General features: G+C 59.1%; 3 protein-coding genes across 3 annotated transcripts; 1 reads left to right on the top strand and 2 right to left on the bottom strand.

Annotated features, from left to right (window-relative positions):
- Window positions 1-28: 28 nt before the first annotated feature.
- Window positions 29-2416, bottom strand: BESB_043350 (uncharacterized protein; the record flags this gene model as incomplete). Its single annotated transcript, XM_029362786.1, has 1 exon — window positions 29-2416. The coding sequence occupies one exon, from the start codon at window positions 2414-2416 to the stop codon at window positions 29-31; it is 2388 nt and encodes a 795-aa protein (XP_029220152.1).
- Window positions 2417-4099: 1683 nt separating this feature from the next.
- Window positions 4100-5434, top strand: BESB_043340 (uncharacterized protein; the record flags this gene model as incomplete). Its single annotated transcript, XM_029362785.1, has 1 exon — window positions 4100-5434. The coding sequence occupies one exon, from the start codon at window positions 4100-4102 to the stop codon at window positions 5432-5434; it is 1335 nt and encodes a 444-aa protein (XP_029220151.1).
- Window positions 5435-5680: 246 nt separating this feature from the next.
- Window positions 5681-18648, bottom strand: BESB_043330 (uncharacterized protein; the record flags this gene model as incomplete). Its single annotated transcript, XM_029362784.1, has 14 exons — window positions 5681-6394; window positions 6608-6718; window positions 7258-7335; window positions 7773-7899; window positions 8373-9421; window positions 9693-10170; window positions 10486-10567; window positions 11069-11216; window positions 11811-12237; window positions 12508-13233; window positions 13810-14019; window positions 14509-14935; window positions 15374-16084; window positions 16377-18648. The coding sequence occupies 14 exons, from the start codon at window positions 18646-18648 to the stop codon at window positions 5681-5683; spliced, it is 7560 nt and encodes a 2519-aa protein (XP_029220150.1).
- Between the last annotated feature and the right edge of the window lie 2053 nt (window positions 18649-20701).

Genomic DNA, 20701 nt, shown 5'->3' with positions numbered 1-20701 from the left:
TAGAGTCCTGCCGCCTCGAGATCTTTCGTTAGTACGACCCCTTCTTTGAACTATACTGAGGAATGTAGTGGGCGCTCTTTTTTGATTGGACTGGCGCTTTCTGGTATGTCACCGTCTTCTTGTGTTCTGGCCGGATAGTCTTCTTGGGGGTTACGTTCAAACTCTTCTTGGAAGCGGGGCGAACGACTTTCTTTGGTTGGTAACTGACAATCTTCTTTGGTGAAGATCTCACCTCTTTCTTTGACGGTCGTACAGTCTTCTTGGGCTCCTCGCGCACGTACTTCGTAGAAGGGGTGTCTACAACCTTCTTTGGACGCTGCACGACTCTCTTAGTTACGTAGGTAGGCTGCACCGCTTTCTTCGTAGAAGGCGCGTAACTGTAGCCGCTCGTCCAGCCCTTGCCCAGTTCACGTTCTTCTGCACTTTCGATTTCTTCACTCTCGTCTTCATCGGAGACCGCCTCGGAACGTTGTTCGGCCAAGCGTCTAAAGAATCCGCCGTACCGTGCACCCTTCTTGCCTGCGTAGATCGGCGTAGCGACCTTCTTGGGAATAACAACCTTCTTGGGAGGTGGCATCTTCACTGGGATGGCACCTCCTCTCTTCTTGCCGCCCAGCTCGCGGTCGTCAGCAGATTCATCGTCACTCTCTTCCTCGGCCTCTTGACTCTCAGGCTCCTCGAGGAGTGCAGCGTCTTGAGACTCCTCCTCGCTCAGACGACGGTAGTAGCCGCCGTAGAGTCCGCCCTTCTTGCCTGCGTAGATCGGCGTAGCGACCTTCTTGGGAATAACAACCTTCTTGGGAGGTGGCATCTTCACTGGGATGGCACCTCCTCTCTTCTTGCCGCCCAGCTCGCGGTCGTCAGCAGATTCATCGTCACTCTCTTCCTCGGCCTCTTGACTCTCAGGCTCCTCGAGGAGTGCAGCGTCTTGAGACTCCTCCTCGCTCAGACGACGGTAGTAGCCGCCGTAGAGTCCGCCCTTCTTGCCTGCGTAGATCGGCGTAGCGACCTTCTTGGGAATAACAACCTTCTTGGGAGGTGGCATCTTCACTGGGATGGCACCTCCTCTCTTCTTGCCGCCCAGCTCGCGGTCGTCAGCAGATTCATCGTCACTCTCTTCCTCGGCCTCTTGACTCTCAGGCTCCTCGAGGAGTGCAGCGTCTTGAGACTCCTCCTCGCTCAGACGACGGTAGTAGCCGCCGTAGAGTCCGCCCTTCTTGCCTGCGTAGATCGGCGTAGCGACCTTCTTGGGAATAACAACCTTCTTGGGAGGTGGCATCTTCACTGGGATGGCACCACCTCTCTTCTTGCCGCCCAGCTCGCGGTCGTCAGCAGATTCATCGTCACTCTCTTCCTCGGCCTCTTGACTCTCAGGCTCCTCGAGGAGTGCAGCGTCTTGAGACTCCTCCTCGCTCAGACGACGGTAGTAGCCGCCGTAGAGTCCGCCCTTCTTGCCTGCGTAGATCGGCGTAGCGACCTTCTTGGGAATAACAACCTTCTTGGGAGGTGGCATCTTCACTGGGATGGCACCTCCTCTCTTCTTGCCGCCCAGCTCGCGGTCGTCAGCAGATTCATCGTCACTCTCTTCCTCGGCCTCTTGACTCTCAGGCTCCTCGAGGAGTGCAGCGTCTTGAGACTCCTCCTCGCTCAGACGACGGTAGTAGCCGCCGTAGAGTCCGCCCTTCTTGCCTGCGTAGATCGGCGTAGCGACCTTCTTGGGAATAACAACCTTCTTGGGAGGTGGCATCTTCACTGGGATGGCACCTCCTCTCTTCTTGCCGCCCAGCTCGCGGTCGTCAGCAGATTCATCGTCACTCTCTTCCTCGGCCTCTTGACTCTCAGGCTCCTCGAGGAGTGCAGCGTCTTGAGACTCCTCCTCGCTCAGACGACGGTAGTAGCCGCCGTAGAGTCCGCCCTTCTTGCCTGCGTAGATCGGCGTAGCGACCTTCTTGGGAATAACAACCTTCTTGGGAGGTGGCATCTTCACTGGGATGGCACCACCTCTCTTCTTGCCGCCCAGCTCGCGGTCGTCCGCAGAGTCGTTCTCGAGTTCCTCATGGCTGTTTGTTTGCTCGTCTGAATCGAAGTCGGCAGCATATATTGCCTCATTTTCTTGTAGCTTGCGTGGCACGTACGCAGCCTTCTTTGTTGGTGCATAGACGACAGGTTGGACGGCCTTCTTGGAAGCAGGCAAATATGTCACCTTCGGCAGGGGAGCTTTTTTCACCGGAAGCACCGGAGCATAGCCGCCACGCTTTTTCCCTCCGAGTTCACGGTCCTCAGCGCTGTCTTCAGCTTCTTTCGGGGCAACAGGGGAGGCACCTTGGTCCAGTAACTGGTTAGGGTGATCGAGAGCTTCCTGGGCCGCAGCGACCACTATCAGCCCGGACAACAACAGGGACGCGAAAAGCTTCATCGTGTGTAGCGCGGTATAACAGCTCAGGCACAGAAACACAGAGATGCCTCCCTTTGAGAGGACATCACAACACAAATTACACAAAGAAAAGATATGCTGGTTCTACTTCCCCGTTCCGGGTCCTTGCCGTCGGCCGCCTTGACCAGCTGGGTGCACCGGCCCGAGCAGCGGACGAGCATACGCGCTGCCCTCGCATGAGCTCTGCGGCTGCTCTAGGTTCCTGTTGCAGAGTGAGGACAGTGCAGCTCGTTTTTTTCGGTGTTCAGCCCTTAATATAAGGATTCACAGTCTAGCTCGCCAACCACCATCCGTTTTCTGCGAAAGCGGCTACCGTGATCGCCACAGTATTGTAACACGCTCACGACAGCGAATGGCCCGAACAATTCGTTGTTGGTGTTTCAACACAAGAGAATGACCTCCATGGCGACACTGTTCATTCGTGGGTTAAACTTTTGCGAGGGATCGCCACTCAGAGCAAGCCTCTCTGAACACCAAGACAGTCAACCTCGCATCGGCAGTCGTAATGAGAAATGGGGTGTTAGTGCCGCAACTGTTGTCACCACCGCTTTAATCGAAAACCCGTTAACGGGCTAATAGAACTTGCGATAAGAGCTAATCTAACCTCACACAGGCAGGCGCCGTCAGCTAACTTATCGTTGCTCTAGACGACTTCACCTTCTCTCTCGCCTGAGGTGGCGGACCCAGTCTGAAAAACGAGATTGGAAAGGCCTCTCTGCGTCGTCGTTCTCCTTTCATTCACCACAGCATTCATGCGTGATGCGTCTCCTTCGAAATAGCGTTAGGGTGAGATGCACCCGATCTAGGCTGGCGCCTCCGGTTAGTGCGATCGTCGAAATCGCTTCGGACACGTCACCGAGAGTGGCATTGGGCCTGGCGCGCTTTACTCAACAGTTATGTTAACTCCATCCGCGACTTTCGGACCTGCTAAGCGAACGGCTGAGATATGGCCGTATAGATTTCTACCGGTTATTTTCCTTGCACCCGACTGGGTACAGGGGTTGTGTTTCGGCTTTTACCATTCGCCGCTGTTGGGCTGGCGTGTTGGCTCTCATCTTCGTTGAAGACGTAGCCACTCGAATAAACACATGCGCGGCCTTCGAGACAACGATACACTTGTAGCTGCGCGTGAGTGCACCTGTCAAACGTTCAACACCTGTTCTGGGTAAGGCTAGTGCCAGCCTCGCACGGGAATAAGCGAACGCACAGTGATGTACCGATAGCGAAACGCCATGCCACAGAAGATTCTTAGATCCGATGTACTGTGTATGGCTAGTCTAATTGGCATTAGTAATGTGGCGACAATGCTGACGGCATCCTAGCTGGCACAGGAATGATGTGGCAGTCCATCAGAGGGCCTGCCTGAAGTATTTACACCTGTACGGCTTCGTAAAGCGGTTTTAGACGAGTGCTTCGGCATTTCTGGCGTAGTAAGAAACCACTAGGAATGTGGCGTTGCGGTGACTACCATTGCGGAGCCAGGCTTCCATCACGAGCTTCACCATGCCCACTTCGAACGAGCTTGCTCGACGCTGTGTCACTACGCCTCGGTAGCGGCCGCCCACGGTAGTTCACCAATTCTGTAATTCCTACTTGTGTCATTCAGTCTTTTTCGGTTCCTTAGCAAAGCTAGGATTCGAGAACATTGAGGTATTTAGAGGCACGATGAAGAAATTTCTTGTGTTGTTCTGTCTAGTTGGTTTGGTGGTGAGCTCTTCAGCACAGGAGCACCACGAGGAGGACATCGCACAGGAACTCTCTGACGACAGTGTTGAAGAGCATCTCGATCTCCCGTTAAACAGCCAAGAGTCAGACGACAGCGCGGACGATCGGGAACTGGGCAAGCGAAGCGGCGGAGCCCTTCCTCCTCCAGTCAAGAAGGCGCCTCCTCCTAAAAAGGTCGTGTACCGAGCAGCACCGAAGAAAGCTGCACCGATCCTGCGGCCGGCTCCGAAGCAGATTGCCTCCGTCAGCTATCTTCCGTCGGCACCAAAAAAATCGGTTCCTCGCAAGCTGCAACAAGCGAACGAGGAAGCCGATGATCTCGAACATGCCGACGAAGCCGAAGATCTCGAACATGCCGACGAGGCCGAAGATCTCGAACATGCCGACGAGGCCGAAGATCTCGAACATGCCGACGAGGCCGAAGATCTCGAACATTCCGACGAGGCCGGAGATGCTGCGGATGAACGTAGTCTTGGAGGGAACAAGAGGGGAGGTGCTCCTGTTCCCATCAAGGCACCCCCCCCAAAGAAAGTGGCCGCACCCGTATACCTGGGGAAGAAAGGTGGCTTTTATGGAGGCGGTTACTACAGGCGCCTCTCGGAAGAAGATTCTGAACCGCTTCTCGGCGGGTATGAGTCTGGCGAACTAGAAGAGCTCAACAACGAAGCCTCTTTCGAGGAACTTGACGAGGAGGAGCAAGACTCTTCCGCGGAGCGCGCGCTCGGGAAACGAGGAATGGGTGCGCCCATTCCCGTTAAGGCCCCTCTGCCGCCTGCCAAGAAAATTGCTCGTCCACTCCCCAAGAAAGTGATCCGCCCAGCACCCAAAAAGGTCGTCCGTGCTGCCCCTAAGAAAATCATCCGTGCCGCCCCGAAGAAAATCGTGCGTGCCGCCCCGAAGAAAGTGATCCCTGCTTCGTCAAAGAACGGTGGCTACTACAGACGCCTGCAGGCGGAAGACACCGATGACGAAGCTGGTGCGTCCTCTGAGTTTCACGGAGAAAACGAATCTGACAGTGCAGAGCATGACGAAAACGAAAGTGCCGAGCTTCGCGAAGATCTCGAAGCCGAGAACCCGGAATTGGCCGAAGATAGTGAAGCCGAAAGTGACGAGAAAGATGGTTCTGCAGAGGATCGTTTCCTTGGGGGCAGAAAGCGTGGAGGGGGTGCCCCCATGCCGCTGCCAAAGAAACTTCCGCCGCCGAAAAAGCTTCCCGCCCCTAAGAAGATCTACACCTCGAAACCTATTGTCTACCGCTACAGCAAAAAGCTGTGATTTTCCGAACATGTGTAGATCTGGACGAGTTTCGCGTAAGACTGTGCAGAAACTGTTTTATAATTGATCGCAGTCTTTTGAAAGCCCTTCATAAACGCTGATGAGTCTAGATTAGGATTTTCCAGTCACATACATGTCCTCTGGCCAATACACTCACCATTTAGCGGCTTCTGTTCGCCTCCACCAACCGGCAACTCGCATCAAAGAAGTTATCCATGTACCCAAGAAGCTGATACCGATCTGTAGCTATGCGAACCGCAGTGGTAAGACTAGATACGCTAAACCTAAGGAGCAAATGATATCGCGGCGGCATGAAAATGATGACTCGCACGAGTCGTTGTGGACTGTTCGCCTTGCGAAGCCTATGCCCTTTTTGCGGAATCTGGTTTCTCCCAGATGAGGGACTTTCATGGTCACTGTCGGACTCTGAGGAATACCCCCCCGCGAAAAAAGAGCCTCCGCTTGAGTCATCGGAGAACTCGTCTTCCTGACAAGACCCGTCTTCGAGGTTGCAGCTTCTCCCACTATCCGTTGACGTGCTTGCGTGCCTCGCACCGACAGAGTTTGAGCTCCCCTGGTAGGACCCATCAGAAGCAACTTCATCAGCGGACGAGTCCCCGCTGGAAGTCTGACGACGTCCGAATGTACTTGTCCTTTCAGGTCTCTTTCGCGTCTGAGACCGGCACAGCGCCGGCTTCTGACAACTGTCTGTCCGTTTTGAGCCTCCGCTGCAATGCCGTGACTGAGTATCACCTGTTGCACCCGCCCCCCGGAACGGAGGCTTGATGAAGTACTCGTCCTACGCCAGAAAGCAGCACCGTCCACGCACAGTCGAAACTGGCCATGAAGCCTTAGTGAGCGCTTCATCATCCTGATCTTTACCGTCAGAGCCTTTGAGCTACGAATTTCGCCTCCCATGTGCTGCGAGATACTAATGTCTGAAGCCGTCAGTCGCGTACTCTTTCCGGAAGCAGAGGCATGAAGAGCGAGCGCATACTCGAACGAGTCGCGTGAAATGAATACAACCTTTGAGAGGTCCACATTGGGTCACTTACACTGCGTCAGCTTTTGTTTCCCAGAACAACACCCTGTTTTGGCAGGTATAATAAACCGCCACCGCCCCCCCCGCTGGCGACTACCCGCTCTGACCGGGCCAAGTTGCCTGGTCATTACCTGTTCGAAGTCGAAATCCTCGGAGTCATCCGAGACGGGGTCTTCAATCAGAAAGGGTTTTAGTGTCATGTCGATCATGTCTTGAACTGTATTACAGTCGAACTCGAGTATCTGCACAGCAACACCACCAAATTTTCTGGGTTCGATCCCTGCCCTGTGTGGTGGTCACCGTTGAATGCCATGGACACTTTCCAGTCACACCACGCCTCACAGGAAAGTCTTCAGTTTCTGAAGGGCAGGAATAAAATGCCAACGACGCAACCATGCATGGGTTGATTACCATGTGGAGCAAACGAGTTGCTTTCCCTGGGTTCGATAAAGGTGACACAAAGAGACTGCGGCGACGAGCTCAGGATATGCCGATTTCGCACATCAGACAACTCCGTGTCTTTCTAGTTCAGAAATCCTAATGGACGCAATGCTCTCAGACGTCAGAGGCGGTGACGTGTAAACTCTCCTTCTCTTGTTTCTGGTCACCACACAGTGGGCATAAAGCAGGTTACCCTTGCGACGATCATTTACAACGGTGTGACGCAAGAATTCGCCTGCCGCCTCAGCTACGCTTTGTGAAATTCAGAAGTCGCACACTTGAGTACCACTCCTGTGTTGCTGCTGACAGCGAGCAGCAGACAGCTGGCAGGATCACTGACCTTCACGGATCGAGCGAGACTGGAGTCAGCCCAAAGATGCCGGAACAGCGGAGCCCAGAACGATGGAGGTGCGCATACCTGCAGGCGAAATATCACATACAGCACGCGTTGCGACACCTGTTAGGCACATGGCCTAAACCCATCCTCTCCGCGGTCACTCAAAAACTGGGGACCTGCACCGTTCCGCAGATTGCTGAGAGGGTGCAGTTTCGGGTATTTCTCTCCATTTCTACGTGAAAACAGCGCAATGTTGGCTGCTGATTGTTTGAGGCCAGAAATGACACTAGCGACGCTTCTCCGATGACTGTAAATGGACGCAACGGTCGCGGAGGGCCGATGAGCAGTAGCCTGTGGCATCAAGATGTAAGGGATACACGGACGACAGCCTCCCCTGGCAAAGCGAGGAGTGGCTGGTCTAGTCAGGCGCCGGCGTGTGGCGTCCTGCCTCTCCGCAGCTATTCTGGGTGCGACATCTTTTTCGTAAAGCGAGTGGTACCAGAGACAGGCACACCTACTGGAAGGAACAGATCCTGGAAAGAAACAGAGAACGTCTCCAGTTCGCCGAAAAACAACGCGCCTGTCACATCGTTGAACCGTACATCGACGGCGATGCTTGCAGGGACAGGCTGTCGAGGCTGTAGCCTGCAAGCAGCGTTTCAGGGTCAGACAGCGGCAACTACAACAACACTTGGAGAGCTGTTGATGATTGCTGACGTAGCGGCGGGGACCCCCCTGCACACAGAAAGCCTCCCACAGCCCTCCACAGAAAAATGTTAAAAGCGCAACCGCATAGGCCAGGCAGGACGCGCAGGGCGAACCTTTCCCGTCGCTGTTGGCCCCATAACCCGGCTTCGCCTCCTACGGTGGAAGTGCAAAGTTCTCTCCTTCACACCGTCGCTTGACAAAGCACACAATTCAGTCACAACTGCGAGGCGTCCCCGCAAACTGCGCCTTTTCTTCCCACCCAGACGCGAACGTTGCAGAAGTGCGCCGTCGTTCTTTCTGCAGCTTCTGCGCCTCGTGACTAGTCGCTCCGCAGTCGGCCTTCACCTACGTTCGGCGCTGCGGAAGACAGAATACCCCCATCCACTCCACAGGCGGTGTGTGTGTCTTACTTGAGGACGATTTTGTACATGAACGGGAACGACGCAAGGCTGCTTTCACCTTCCTCCTCTTCCTCTGATTCGACCCTCCCGTGTCCACGTCTTCGCTCGAGTCTGGAGCCGCGAGCCTGCTTCAAGACAGCTCCGTCTTGAAGAAACGGCAAACGGACACTCCGCATTGGCGCGTAGTCCTCGGCTCGGCTGAAGACTAGCTCAATGCCATACAACTCTGTCAACAGCGGCAGGCCATAGCCACTTCTGAGCGCCGCACCCTCAGATTCAGCGCGAGCCCGGAGGCCACACCTTCCCGAAGTGGCCCCTTCGTTGTCCGTCACTATATTTCTTTGGCGACTTGAGTAGCCAGCGTTCTCCTCAGGCCGCCTCTGCTGAGTGAACTCGACGGCGTCAGGCAGCTCCCTCACGCTGTGCACGCTGTGCCGACCTGTCTGGACCATCTTCCACTGGCGAGGCGCGCTTCCGTCCTCGGCGTTTTGGCGCTCGCCTCGCTGGACGACTCGAGCCTTCCAGGCTGTTTCGGTCCCTAGCTCTTTCTCAACCGAGGGCTCCAACGCCGGACCGGAAGCCAGTGGGGGATCTCCTTCACTAGGGCGCGGCTTTGCGGCCGTAGACGGGCATGCCGGGGGCGGAGAGTAACCGCGCTCGGAGCGGTCTACCGCGAAGTTGCGGCGGCCTTTGAAGTGCAAACAAAAAGGAATGCGGATGTAGAAAGGCGTCGCAGCAACGAAGGCACGATAACTGTTTACGAGGAACTCGTCCGAGCTGACGAACGCCGAGAAAGACGGCGATCGGCATAGGCGCTCGAAGTCCACGGTGTCCGAAGGAAGACCTGCACGCGGCTGCGCCGCTTGCTGAAGCGACAAAAGAGGCGCAAAGCTCCGGAGGCCATCCACGTGCGTAGACTGGGCTTCTCCTGTTTGGGATGAAGTAACAATCACTGGGGACTGGCCGCACATGCTCGCCACGCGTGCGTGGAAATCGCTGTTCTCCTCGCCGGCAGGAGCCGGGCCGCGCCAGGGGCGCCCGCTTTCTTCGTCCCACTTCTGCAGCCAGCAGAGACATCGAGCGAACTGGAAATACACGGAGGGACGGAAGGTGAGCCGGCAAGAATATATGACTCAAAAAAGGCTTCGAAAGACGGCGGGATTCACGCCTTGAGGCGCCGGACCGCGGCGATGCCGCGGAATGTGTCGCCCGCATTCGAGCCGCCCGCCGACAAAGAAGGGCAGCAATCGCGTCAAGACAGCCACGGCTCGATTCACTCTAAATCAAAGGCTGCTTCCCCCGCACGCATGAGCGGCTGAGAGCACTTACCTGCCCGTGGGCGTGCCGTGAGGCTTCCTCAGCCAAGAAGCCCGCAGGCGCGTGTTGAACTCGCGTCCAGTTCTGGGTGTGCATCGTGTTGAGCAGCGAAATGGTTTTTTCGTCGGATTCGTAGCACAGCGCATAGAATTTCTGGAAGGCCGCCACGCAGAGCGTCTCGCACGCCGCCACGGGGCTCTCCGTCGCTCCTCTGCCAGCGCCGCCCCCCTGCCCGTGCGGGGAGAGGCAGTCTTCCACGGAAGGGGCGAAGTCCGCATTTCCTCTGCGCGCCCTGTCTTCTTCCCAGGAGAGAAGGCTCGCTCCAGGCGCGCTGAAGAACAGAAGCACGTCGGTCACCGCCTCCTCTTCTGCAGGCGCGTGGAAGGTCGTCGCCAGGAAAAACGCCGCCTGGTGGTCTGCCAAGCCACATATTTCGCGCCGCTCGCTCCGCGACTTGCGCAGCGTCAAGAAGGGCAGCGGGCCGTCAATGCTGCACAGATTAAGGCAGGCACGCAGCACGGCTCGCGCTTATGTGCAGGGAGGATGACGCAAAGGCGTCAGGTCGGTGCCGCGCCCCGCTGCCACTGAGGCGCGAAGGCGACCCAAACGAACTGTTGGGGGCTTGCGCGGTGCTGTTGAGTTACGCAGAAGTCGACCCCGGAGTAGGTAGACTAGCGACTCCGCGACACATGCACATACGCACGCAAGCCAGTCTCACACACGGAGGGAGAGACTGTTGCGGAGCAGAAATCTTTCTCCGCCTGGGCTCTTTCTCCTGAAGGAACGTGCGTGCGAGAAGCCTCACCGATACGTCGCCGGCGAAACGCATGCTAAGTGGCGCTGCATCAACGGAAGCATTTGCTGGCCTGGCCGCGAGAAAAGAAACTCTGCAAGCGCAGACATCCGAGACGGAGACAGCGCGTGAGAGAGCGGGAGACACTCAGCGCGAGCGAGCGTCCGCGGTGGAAGCGTTCGGAGGGCGCCACCACGGAGCGAGGAAGACGAGATGAAAGACTGAAAAAGGGAGGAGGACGCGCGACGGGATGAGGCGTCATCCCGATTCGCAGTGGCGGCCAACGAGAGTTTTGCACAACACAGGGCGCAGCAGTCCTCTCAAGCCAGGTGAACGGAGAATTCAACGTGAGAAACACAGGGCCCTGCGAGAGACAAACGAGGCGAGGAACGAAAAAAGGAAATGCGGACGTCACAGGAGATGTTCTCTCAGAAAAGCCCAAGTTACAAGGACAGGTCTTTGACGAGTTCCCTGGGCGACCAAGCGGGTTGACGGTCATCCACCCTGAAGGTTTATCACACCGAAAGGAAGCCTTCCGCGCCTTCGACCTGGATAACGCCGGCTTCGAGGTGTGAAGCGCCCGTTTCGGACTTACTGAGAGGAAGTTGCCCCGTGTGGGTGAAGATTCTGAGTAGAAGGAGCGCATTGTCTCTCAAGTCGATGCAAGGAGTGGCCTCCGCGAGCCGCAGGAGCAAGCAACTGAGCCCCTCGTACAGCGCCGCCTGGCTGTGCGTCCGCAGCAGCTGCAGAGCACCAGAAACGCCGAGAAGAGAGCGCGAGCATAGAACGCAAAGAGAAAATAAATGGCGACCTAATCGAATCCACGGACGTCGCCTGCGCCTGCGGTTGCTCAAACACGCCCCGCGCCAAGCAGGACTTCGCGCAGAGCCCGGATCCGCGTGTGTCTCGTGACTTGAGCTAAACGCTGTCCGAAGCCACAGGGTCACGAAGCGAGCGGGCGCGCGCAGCACGGATGCTCTGAGACACGCGGCGTACGACAGATGCCTCTAGAAGGGACCGCTTCTATAGAAGTAGAGTCACACACGGGAAAGATCTCACAAAAAAGCCCCGAATACGCCTACGCAGGGCATGGAATACCAACCCGACAACAGCTCCACACTCCCTGTTACACTTACGCAGATCGCATTCCTAGGTTTAAATACACTGCCTTTTTTCGGGGAGTGTACATTACGAGTTCGTCTACTGGTTTAGAGCGCCAGATGCATATGCAGGTCGCCACTCGAGGCTGCACATGGCGGAACGGGCAAAACCTCTACAGAGAGGCACGCACGCGCGCAGGTGCAGGGAGATAGGCCCGCGCAGAGACGTTTCCTGACCTGTCTGCAGACGGTGAGGATGTTCATGCCGACTACCCACTGGTCCTGCACGTCGGCCGGCGAGCCGCCGCGGTCGGCAGCAGAGAAGTCGACGAGGCGCCGGAGGGTCTGGAGCGCAGTGTGGGGCGGGACGACGGGTTCGACGGCGAGGCGCAGCAGCAGCGGAAAGAACTGCGGAATGTGCGACGGCGGCTCTAGGCGCTTCACAAACTCGCCCAGAGACAGCAGCAGCGCATACGCGACGGCGGACTGCGTGGACACCCGGCGGCGCCAGCGGCGTTGGCCCGCGTCGAACGCCGCGGCCTCCGCGCCGGCGGAGGCCGCGGCGTTCGACGCGGAGTCGGCGCGTGAGACGCCCGACGCGTGGAATTTAGACAGATGATGGAGCAGCGCGAGAGTGCTAGTCATCAGCAGCATCGGCTGCGTCCTGCAGACAGAAGCGAAGGCGCCAGCGGCAAAAGAAGCATCCAGCAGCGCGACAGAGCGAGGCCCTGGGAAGCCTGACGCGAACGGCGCCTGGGTGCCTAGGGCTGGCGATCGGGGGGCACGGAGAGATAGCCGGACAGCGGTAGGAGGGGAAAGAAAGACGAAAAGGCGAACTCACTACCCATCCCACCTGAGGCCGAAAAGTGCAGAGGCGGGGTGAGTCCAAGAGACCGGCGGGGAGAGGGTAGTGGGGCTGGGAAAACGCACTGACCTGAGCTGGTCACAGATGAAGGCGTGGACTTTCTCTCGAAGCGGCTGGCACGGAAACTGGAGAAGGCGCAACAGGAACCGGTAGACGACTGCGTGCGCGCCGACGGGTTCGGTGCTGTAGCGGAACTCTTGGAGAATGTCGCAGACGTCGAGGAGATTCTCAGGCAAGCCGATGCGCGCCGGGCTGCTTGCCCGCTGCCTCAGGTCGGGCTCGTCTTCTCCACAGCCAGGCGGCGAACCTCTCCCTGCGCCTCTGTTCTGCCGCGCAACGCTGACCGCGTAAGCCGCCGCGCCCGCGCCGCCCAAACCGCCCAACCGACTCGCGCCGCCTCCCGCCGCCAGCCGCCAGGCCCAGGCAGCGTCTGCGGCGGAACCCTGCGCCGCCTCAGGCTCCGCGCCGCTTGACAGGACGCCGGGGGCGGCCCCCCTGGCGTGGAAGAACGAAGACGACGTTGGCGCAAAAGGCGAGTCGCCGCAGACAGCCGCGCGCGAGGAGACGCTCTGCGGCGCGCACGCACACTCAGTGTGTGAGCCGAGGGCGCAGAGAGAGCTGCCTTCCCGCGCGGCAGAGAGATAGAGGCCGCGGCGGCGGTAGTACGCGAGGAGGACCTGCAGAAGATGTTCCTTCACTTCGGTGCTGTCGCCGGCGGACGGGTACAGAAACGACGGCGGCGAGCTGAAGAAGAGCGGGGCAAAGAGAGGCAGCTCCAGCAGGGCGAGCGACCATCTGCGCGACGAGAATCCAGCAACGCACACAACAGCCATGAGCCGACCCGAGCCGCGACCCACGAGGCGGCAACCGGGGCAGCGCACACCCAACGCGAAGCGCAAGCGAAGACGGGAGGGAGAAAAAGCCCACAGGACCAACGCACGAGAGAGGCGGCTGTCGCGAGCGACAAGCACCCCGAAGAGGCAGAGGGAGTCCCGACGCGCATCTCTGCAGCAAGAAGACCCTCGTGAAAGCGAGCAGCGCAAACGCACAGAAGCAGAGACGACGCGGAGTGACAATCCGCAGTCACGGAGACAAGCCGGGCTAAAACAAAACACAAACGGGGACGCGACCGCGCAGAAAGCGAATTCCTCGTCTTCTCGCCCCCAGGCCGCCCGCGTTGCCGGCTGCAATCGTCGCTATCAAACTTCGCAGATTCGCTATTGAAGGTTCCGGTGCAGCCAGAAGCTGTCGCGCGCCCTCATGTGTGCCGGAGCCAGTCGTCTCGCAGCCGCCGAGAGAGATCTCCCACAGACGCCCCGCTACGACGAAGCTGTGCTCGCGAATGAGCGAGTGTTGGACAGGAGGGCTGACCTGAGCGTGAGGACGCGGAAGAAGGGCTTCAGCCCCTGGTTGGCTGAAAGGTCCTTCAGTTTCTGCTGCACAAGGCGCACAATAACTTGGTTCAGAGAGTGCGGATACTCGGCGACGAGGCGGAGAAAGCCGTGAATGAGGGGTGGGCGGTCCGAGTAAAGCAGCGGCAGCAGCGGATCCACAGTGACGGCCGGCGGCAACCCAAGCAGTCTGCGAAACGACACGGAACGCACGCGCATGTCGCAACGAAGACGGCTGGGGAAGCGAAAACCCACACGAAGAGACGCAGGACCGACAAAATACATGCTCAGAGACACACGTGTGGAGAAGGAAACGAAGGATTCCAAGTCTACGCAGAAGCAAACTGGGGACCTGCGGATGCGTCCGCTGCTCGAAGGGAGCACGCCGCAGACCGAAACCGCAGCGACAAAGGTTTTCTCAAGGTTAACTTCTAGACTGGGGGGGCCAAGTGCGCATCGCGCTCAGACAAGAGCGAAGGAGGCATGCAGCTTCTGGTCGGCCAAAAGCAGACGCTGCGCAGCGCAGCGGCCGCAGCCGCACAGGGCGTTTGCCTCAGATCCAGCCTCAGTAGCCCACTGGGTCCAGTGAAAGGATCCGTCGGGCCCTGTACTAAGCTTCACGCTCCGCAGAATGCAGCGGATATCGAGGGGCGCAGAGCGCGAAGAAGAGCGTCCTCACCTGGAGAAGAAGACGAGATTGCGAAGCACGTGAAGCTGTGTCCACTCGCCCAGCCACCAGAAGCTGTCGAGGACGGTGGCGAGGGCGCGCAGGAGAGTCGAGACGAAGCGTCGGGGGAGACGAGGAGGGGGGAATCCGCTCGAGGGAAACCCAGAGGAAGGAGGCAGTCCGTTCCCGGGGGCAGCGATTCCAGCAACCGCCGCCCCGCCCCGCCCGCCGGAAGCGAACGGCGAGCTGTGAGACGACTCCGAGGAGAGAGAAGGGTCGACCCAGGAAGTGGGCACGCAGACGTCGCCAGGGGCGGGGGAGCAGCAGGAAGAGGGAGTGCATAAGGGGCTGAAGCGACGAGATCGCGAGGAAGGCGCGCCAAACGCAGAGGGGAACTCGAGAGGTAAAAGAGGTAGAAGCGAGACGCCTACGGGGGGAACTAGAGAGAAGCCACACAGAGCCACAGCACGCAAAACAGCGGCGAGGACATAAACAGAGGGGCAAACGACGCGGCAGCCCCCGAGCGGATCTGCCCCACCACAGCTCCACAGAGACGCGACACACACGTGCAAGAAAAAACTGTGCTTTTCCCGGCGACACGTAAGGCCCAGGGGAAAGCGACATCCCGCCAGACTGACCCACATATCAAGTCGATCACGCAGGCAGAAGAAGAGTATTCTAGACTCCGACTAAGGCCGATACCAGAGCGCTACACAGGTCGACGCCTGGGGAGGGGCAGATGTAGACTGGCACGCGCGCCGGCACACACACAAGATACAGGAAGGTCTTGGAACTCCGCCAGTAACCAGAAAGAGTGCGCCGCGTGAGTCGGGGTTGCTTTCAGCCTCCGGCCTGGTCACTGGTTGGCGCTCCTTACCCTGGAAGAACCGGGCAGAGCGCCCATCCGCGAGGGCGGCTGTGCGTCGTCGCACGCGCTCTCGACTTCTCGACAAGCTTTGACCCTGTGCAGCCCGCGCCAGCGCCGGCTGAGGCGCCCACAGTTGGTCGCGTAGAGCCTTGGGTGGAGTGCGGCCGTCGCTCCCTCGCTGCACTCCCTCGCTAACCTCTGGGCCGGCAGCCATACCCGCTGGGGCGGCTGCCGGCCTGCCGCTCCCGCCAGCCGCTGCGACTGCGCGCGAGAAGCCGTTCCGGGCCGCCTCGCACTCCGCGACGTCGTGGGCCGCGCCGTCTAGGCGCCTGGCTGGCGCCTGAGAGCCGCGTCCACGTCCGCCTGCCTGCGCCGCGTCGGCGGCCGCGGGGGCCGCCGACGCGGCGAAGACTGCGCCCTCCCGCGTGTCCGCCACACTGTCGACTACCTCCTGCACAAGCATTTCTGTGGTGTGGCGCGCGGCTGTCACGAGGAGGCCTGCGTACGCCTCTGCCACGTGCTGCCGCTCAGTCTGCAGCAGCTCGAAAAGGTAAAAGGGCCGCCGTGTCTCCGCAGCCTCGCCCGAAGCAAGAAGAGAGGACGGCCGCCGCTTGCGCGCGGGCGCGTCATGCGAGGTCCCCTCCAGCGTCGCCGTGGTCAACGTCGAGACGCAGCACGGGCCCGCAAACCAATCTGGGCCGAGGAACGCCGCAAGTAGCCCTGCAGAAACGAAGCAAACGGCGAGAAAAGGCGGGCAGGAGAAAGCTGCAACCTGCCTTGTAGGGCAACCTGCCCTACTCGGGGAACGCCGCATGGCCTACAGCTGTCTGGATGCAGTCCAGGAAACGCGCGCGTGCACATGTAAATATACATGTAAATATATTCATGCGTATGTGCTCGTGTTGAAATCCACGTATACAGATTGCGGTGTGCGTTTGTCTACTTTGCATGCACGTGGGCTTTCGAAGCGTCATGCACAGAAAATGACGCGCGCGACCACCGCGTGTCGGACCGTGTGGAAGCAGCTTCTGCGCGCCCGCTCCTCGCAGCGGCGCGTCCTCGATTTGCATGGGCATCTGCACTCGAACGGCTGATGCAGGGCGGGCGTGCGCACCTGGGCAGCTTCGCTCCAATTCTTGGAGGCACTCGCAGGCGTAGCTCCTGAACACGGCATCGTCGTGCACGCTGGTGCGGCGGATAACCGCATGCAGAAGGCCGACAAGCCGCTCCACCCAATCCGGCGCAATCAGGACGAGGTCTAAGCAGACGCAGACTGTAGTGTAGACTCGCATGCACACGAGGCGCGTGACTGCGGAGAATGGCTGCTCGACAAGCAGCGAAGGCCCCGGAGAAGCGGAGACAGACAGTCCCCCCCGCGGGCGTCTTGGGCTTCCCCAGTCCTGCGTATGGTCTCTCGAGGCGGCCTCCCGCCATCTCCCGGAGCCACTTTGCCCCCTGGGCGACAATGGGCCTGCGTCGAACGGAGACGATTCCTTCACCGCCCGCAGCAGTCTTTCGCGCTGAGACGCCCGTGCAGACGCAGACACGTGCCCGGAACAGTGGAATGACGGCGATGGCGAGCCGCGGACAGACCCCTGCGCTTCTCGCCGCGGATTCGACAAGGCTCCAGTCGCGCTGGTCGTGGTCCAGCCCGAAGAGACACCTCCCGGATGGTCAAGGCCTGCAGCCGACGGTGCAGCCGCAGGCGGTCGGCTGACAGCCAACTCGTCTCCCTGCGCCGCACCACCTTTGTGAGGACGCCTCCCGGGCGCGAGAGGCCTTCTTCCAGGCGAGATCTGGCGTGAAGGAGGGCTCGCTCCTCTCCGGTGCGGCGAGCGGCGTGCGTGCGTGTGGCTCTCTGAGTCTTGGGAACACAGCAAATCTCCACCGTTTCCACATCCGTTTTCAGTTGCTCTTGGGCCTCGGCCGCCTTCGCGGACAGCCTTCCCTCTCGGAGACTCCTCGCTTTCCTTTCTGCAGCCTTTCCAACCGCCGCGTGTCGGCGAGCAAGCCGACAGCTGGGCCCGTTGATCCTCCAAGCCGCTGTGAGCAACGGTTGGAGCCGCCTCCTCGCCATCGAGCTCGTCCGCTGGCGAGTCCCCCGGGTCGTCTTCGAGAGGGAAAAGAGAATCTACGGAAATGTCGATCTGCACGACAGCAGAAAGTCCGCGGCTCTGCGCAAGGCCCACCAGGCTGTCGTCCTCGCCGGGCTGCCCGCTGACGTCGGCGGAGCCGCGTCGCCGCTCTCTCCCGTCGCAGAACCCCCGGCTGGGGACGGATCTGCCTAGCGGGTCGTGGGCAGCGAAGCGGCCGCGAGAAGACTGCACATACGCAGAAGACATGTGGAGTTCTAACTCGTCGCTTGCGCCCCGTGGAGCATAGAGCGATCCTCTTTCCAGAGTCGTCGCTGCCGTCCACCCGCCGGCTTCCTCTCCCCGCCCATATGGCCCGTTCTGCGACACTCCCCTGCTTCCCTCGCGGAAACGGTGGAGGCTGCCTCGAGAGTTTTCGCTATCGAAGTTTAGGCTGCAACTGTCGCTCGTCCCGTGGATCGCCTCCCTTGGCGGCGCGCCGGCACAGTTTACAGCGACGTCGGGCGATCGCTGCAGGTGGAGCTCAGCGGCTGACAGTCGGGCGGCCTGCTGCGAAAAAGTCGTAGGTCTTCTGACATGGGGACCTCCGCCCGTGTCGCCGGGTACGAAGCCTGAGCTCACACCACCCTCTCGCGCCGCTCTCCCAGCCGCGGAGGAGCGGGGAGACCCCTCATTAATGTGCGGATTCGCCAAGGCAACAACAGCAATGGGGACGGCGTTGCTCAGAATGGCGTCTAGAACGGTGAGCGCCGTATGGAGGCGCCGCGTATCGTAAAGAAGGTCCCCTGCATGCGCTTCGAGCTTGAGAAGCGATGCAACCTTCGCCGTGTCGGAGCGACCTGTTAGAATGGAGACCAGGAGCTGCGGGAGCGCCACCGCTGAAGCCGCTGTCGCGCCTGTGCACAGTCCTGCGTCCGCTGAAACCGATGCCGCAACCGTGGAGAGGACTGCACGATCTGGGACAGCCCAGGGCGACGAAGGCGGACAGGGCGCGCTTGGAGAGTCGGGCGGGAAGGCAATACAGCCGCCGGATCCCGCAACAGCTCGCCTCGCCGGCAGTTCCCGTCTGGAGTCGGAGAAGCGGCATCCATCCTCCACGTACGCGGCGTGTGCGACCCAGCAGGCCCCGGCGACGGGGTCGACGGGAGGGGCGAACCTCTTCTCGGATTCTACTGCCCTGTTGTGCCCCATTCCGAAAGCACGCGCTAGAGAAGAGCGCGCGAAGGAACACAGGGTGAACCGCCCGCCGCTGCGGACTCCGATCTGCGTCGTTCCGCGCTGTTGCCGGAGGGGGCAAAGGAGGGGGTCGCGGCCGGCGCCACACACACTATCAGCACGGCGCACAAGCCGAGAGCCTCGCCGGATGCTATACTTTCAAGTACTGAACTAGATGGTGGAGCGGTAAACAAAAAGCGGTGCGCCGAAAGCGCTATCGCGGTGGAGTGTGTGGCTCGCCTCACCTTCGCGGGTGTTCGCGTAGAAGCGTCAAACGACCGCTCCTAAAAACAGAACCGGAAATGCGAGAATCTATCCGCTGAGCCGACGCTGCCGCCGCCCAAGTATCTGAGTCTCTCGCTACTAGGAAGCCGTAAGACAACGTTCCGCTGCACTCCCATTCCCGCTCGTGCAAGACAAACTCTGCCATTGTCTTTCCAACAGTTCGAGGAGGGGCAGAACCCCTCTGCAGAAAGGGAAACTTCATGGAAAAAAATGCGCTATACCCATCTGAATATCCTCAGGTGCAACAAGGATGACGACGGGTTTCACTGGTCAATTCCAAAATTGGCGAAGAAGTTAACCATCCGCTCGCAATAACGGAGGAGACATCCACATCCTGGGAGGAGAAAAGTTGTCTCATGTGGCGACGGCTTTCACGGGAAAGCGTGAAAGCTGTCGCCACATGCTACATTACGGAGAAGCACACAGACGACTGAATCTCGAATGCCTCTGGTGTAGTTCTGTGGTGAAACAAGTGGAATTTCCGACTTGAAGAAAAGGCTAGGCGGTGCGCGAGACGAAGGCACGATCGAAAAACATCTGCGGTGTGCCAGCCAAAAACGAAACCATCTTCGCGGCAGGAAAAAAGAAGACTCGAAAGGAAAAGGAAGCAACCTGTTTGAGAAAAATTGTCATGGGTTTCGTACGCTATTTTACCTGAGATTGCAAGCCAAAGCTGGTAACATGCGGCGAGGTACTAAGCCCCCAAAAGCTGCTACGTTGCGAGGTCTCTGCAGGGAGCCAGCATGTAGCATTGGAACCTGCGGCGACACGCGTACGAATGTGCTGGTATTTGTGCAAGCGCGTACGTGTAAAACCAAAGCATCCCTGCATTCAGGAGATGTTTCAGTCCCGGTGTGCAGCGAGGAGGTAGGCTCTTTGTTTCCCGTAGGGCTGTTTTACTCGTAGGTGACGGTCAAGTCATGTCTGGTTGCCCGGTAAGGTCCGCTACGAGGAACGGTTAGCACTGCCGCGCTGTTCGATGTCGTGAATTAGCGCGCCGGGCCGTGCACATACACAACTGACAGCTTAGACTCAGCCTCCCAAGGGTGAGCTTGGTCGAAACCTGAAGGCACCAGTAAAAAAAGGGCGAGAGAGGAGCGTCGGACTCCTTTGATGGTCAGTCCTCCCTTGGGTGCAACACCGCCCCCCCGCCTGCAGCATGACTCTCTGTAAGGACAGCTAGCTGCAGAGCTGGTACAGGACAGAAGAAGCCGCCCGCCTGCGCCTTTACGCTGGGCGGTTTTGCGTTATCGATGCTATGTTCGAGTCTACATCGTTCGGCGTAGCGCTTAGCACAGCACAACCGGGTTCCGCCAGTCAAACTGTGCTGCAACCCGCGAGGGGGGTGAGGCTCGTCGCTACCCGCCGCGTGAGTCAAGCCTGCCAGATGGGGCCGAAGGGTAACCCTGGAAACAACGTTGCTGAGCGGCTACGTTGGAGGCCCTTATTGTTGTTTCAAAAAACTGTTTTTGGTGTGTTGTGTAGTGCACAAATTTTGGCGAAGTCCCAAGCCGCATACTTTTCTCATGCGTCAACTGAGCCGAGAGTAGTCTTCGCAGTTATTCTGAGCGGACGAGCATTGCGAACTGAAGAGGTGGCAGTGACAAGGAGTTGACTGCAGGGACTTGTCTATTTTCTTGTGCTTAGCAAAATGTCTAGCTGCTGTCCAGATCACACGTCTGGTTATGGCGTAAATGGTGCCGGACATTCGTGCACCGGGCATTCCTGCACCGGGCAAGGTCTG

This window comes from Besnoitia besnoiti, chromosome III, assembly GCF_002563875.1.
Source record: "Besnoitia besnoiti strain Bb-Ger1 chromosome III, whole genome shotgun sequence".
Lineage (NCBI taxonomy): Eukaryota > Apicomplexa > Conoidasida > Eucoccidiorida > Sarcocystidae > Besnoitia > Besnoitia besnoiti.
Note: the sequence above shows the minus strand (reverse complement) of the source record. Positions and strands in the feature narration are given on the sequence as shown.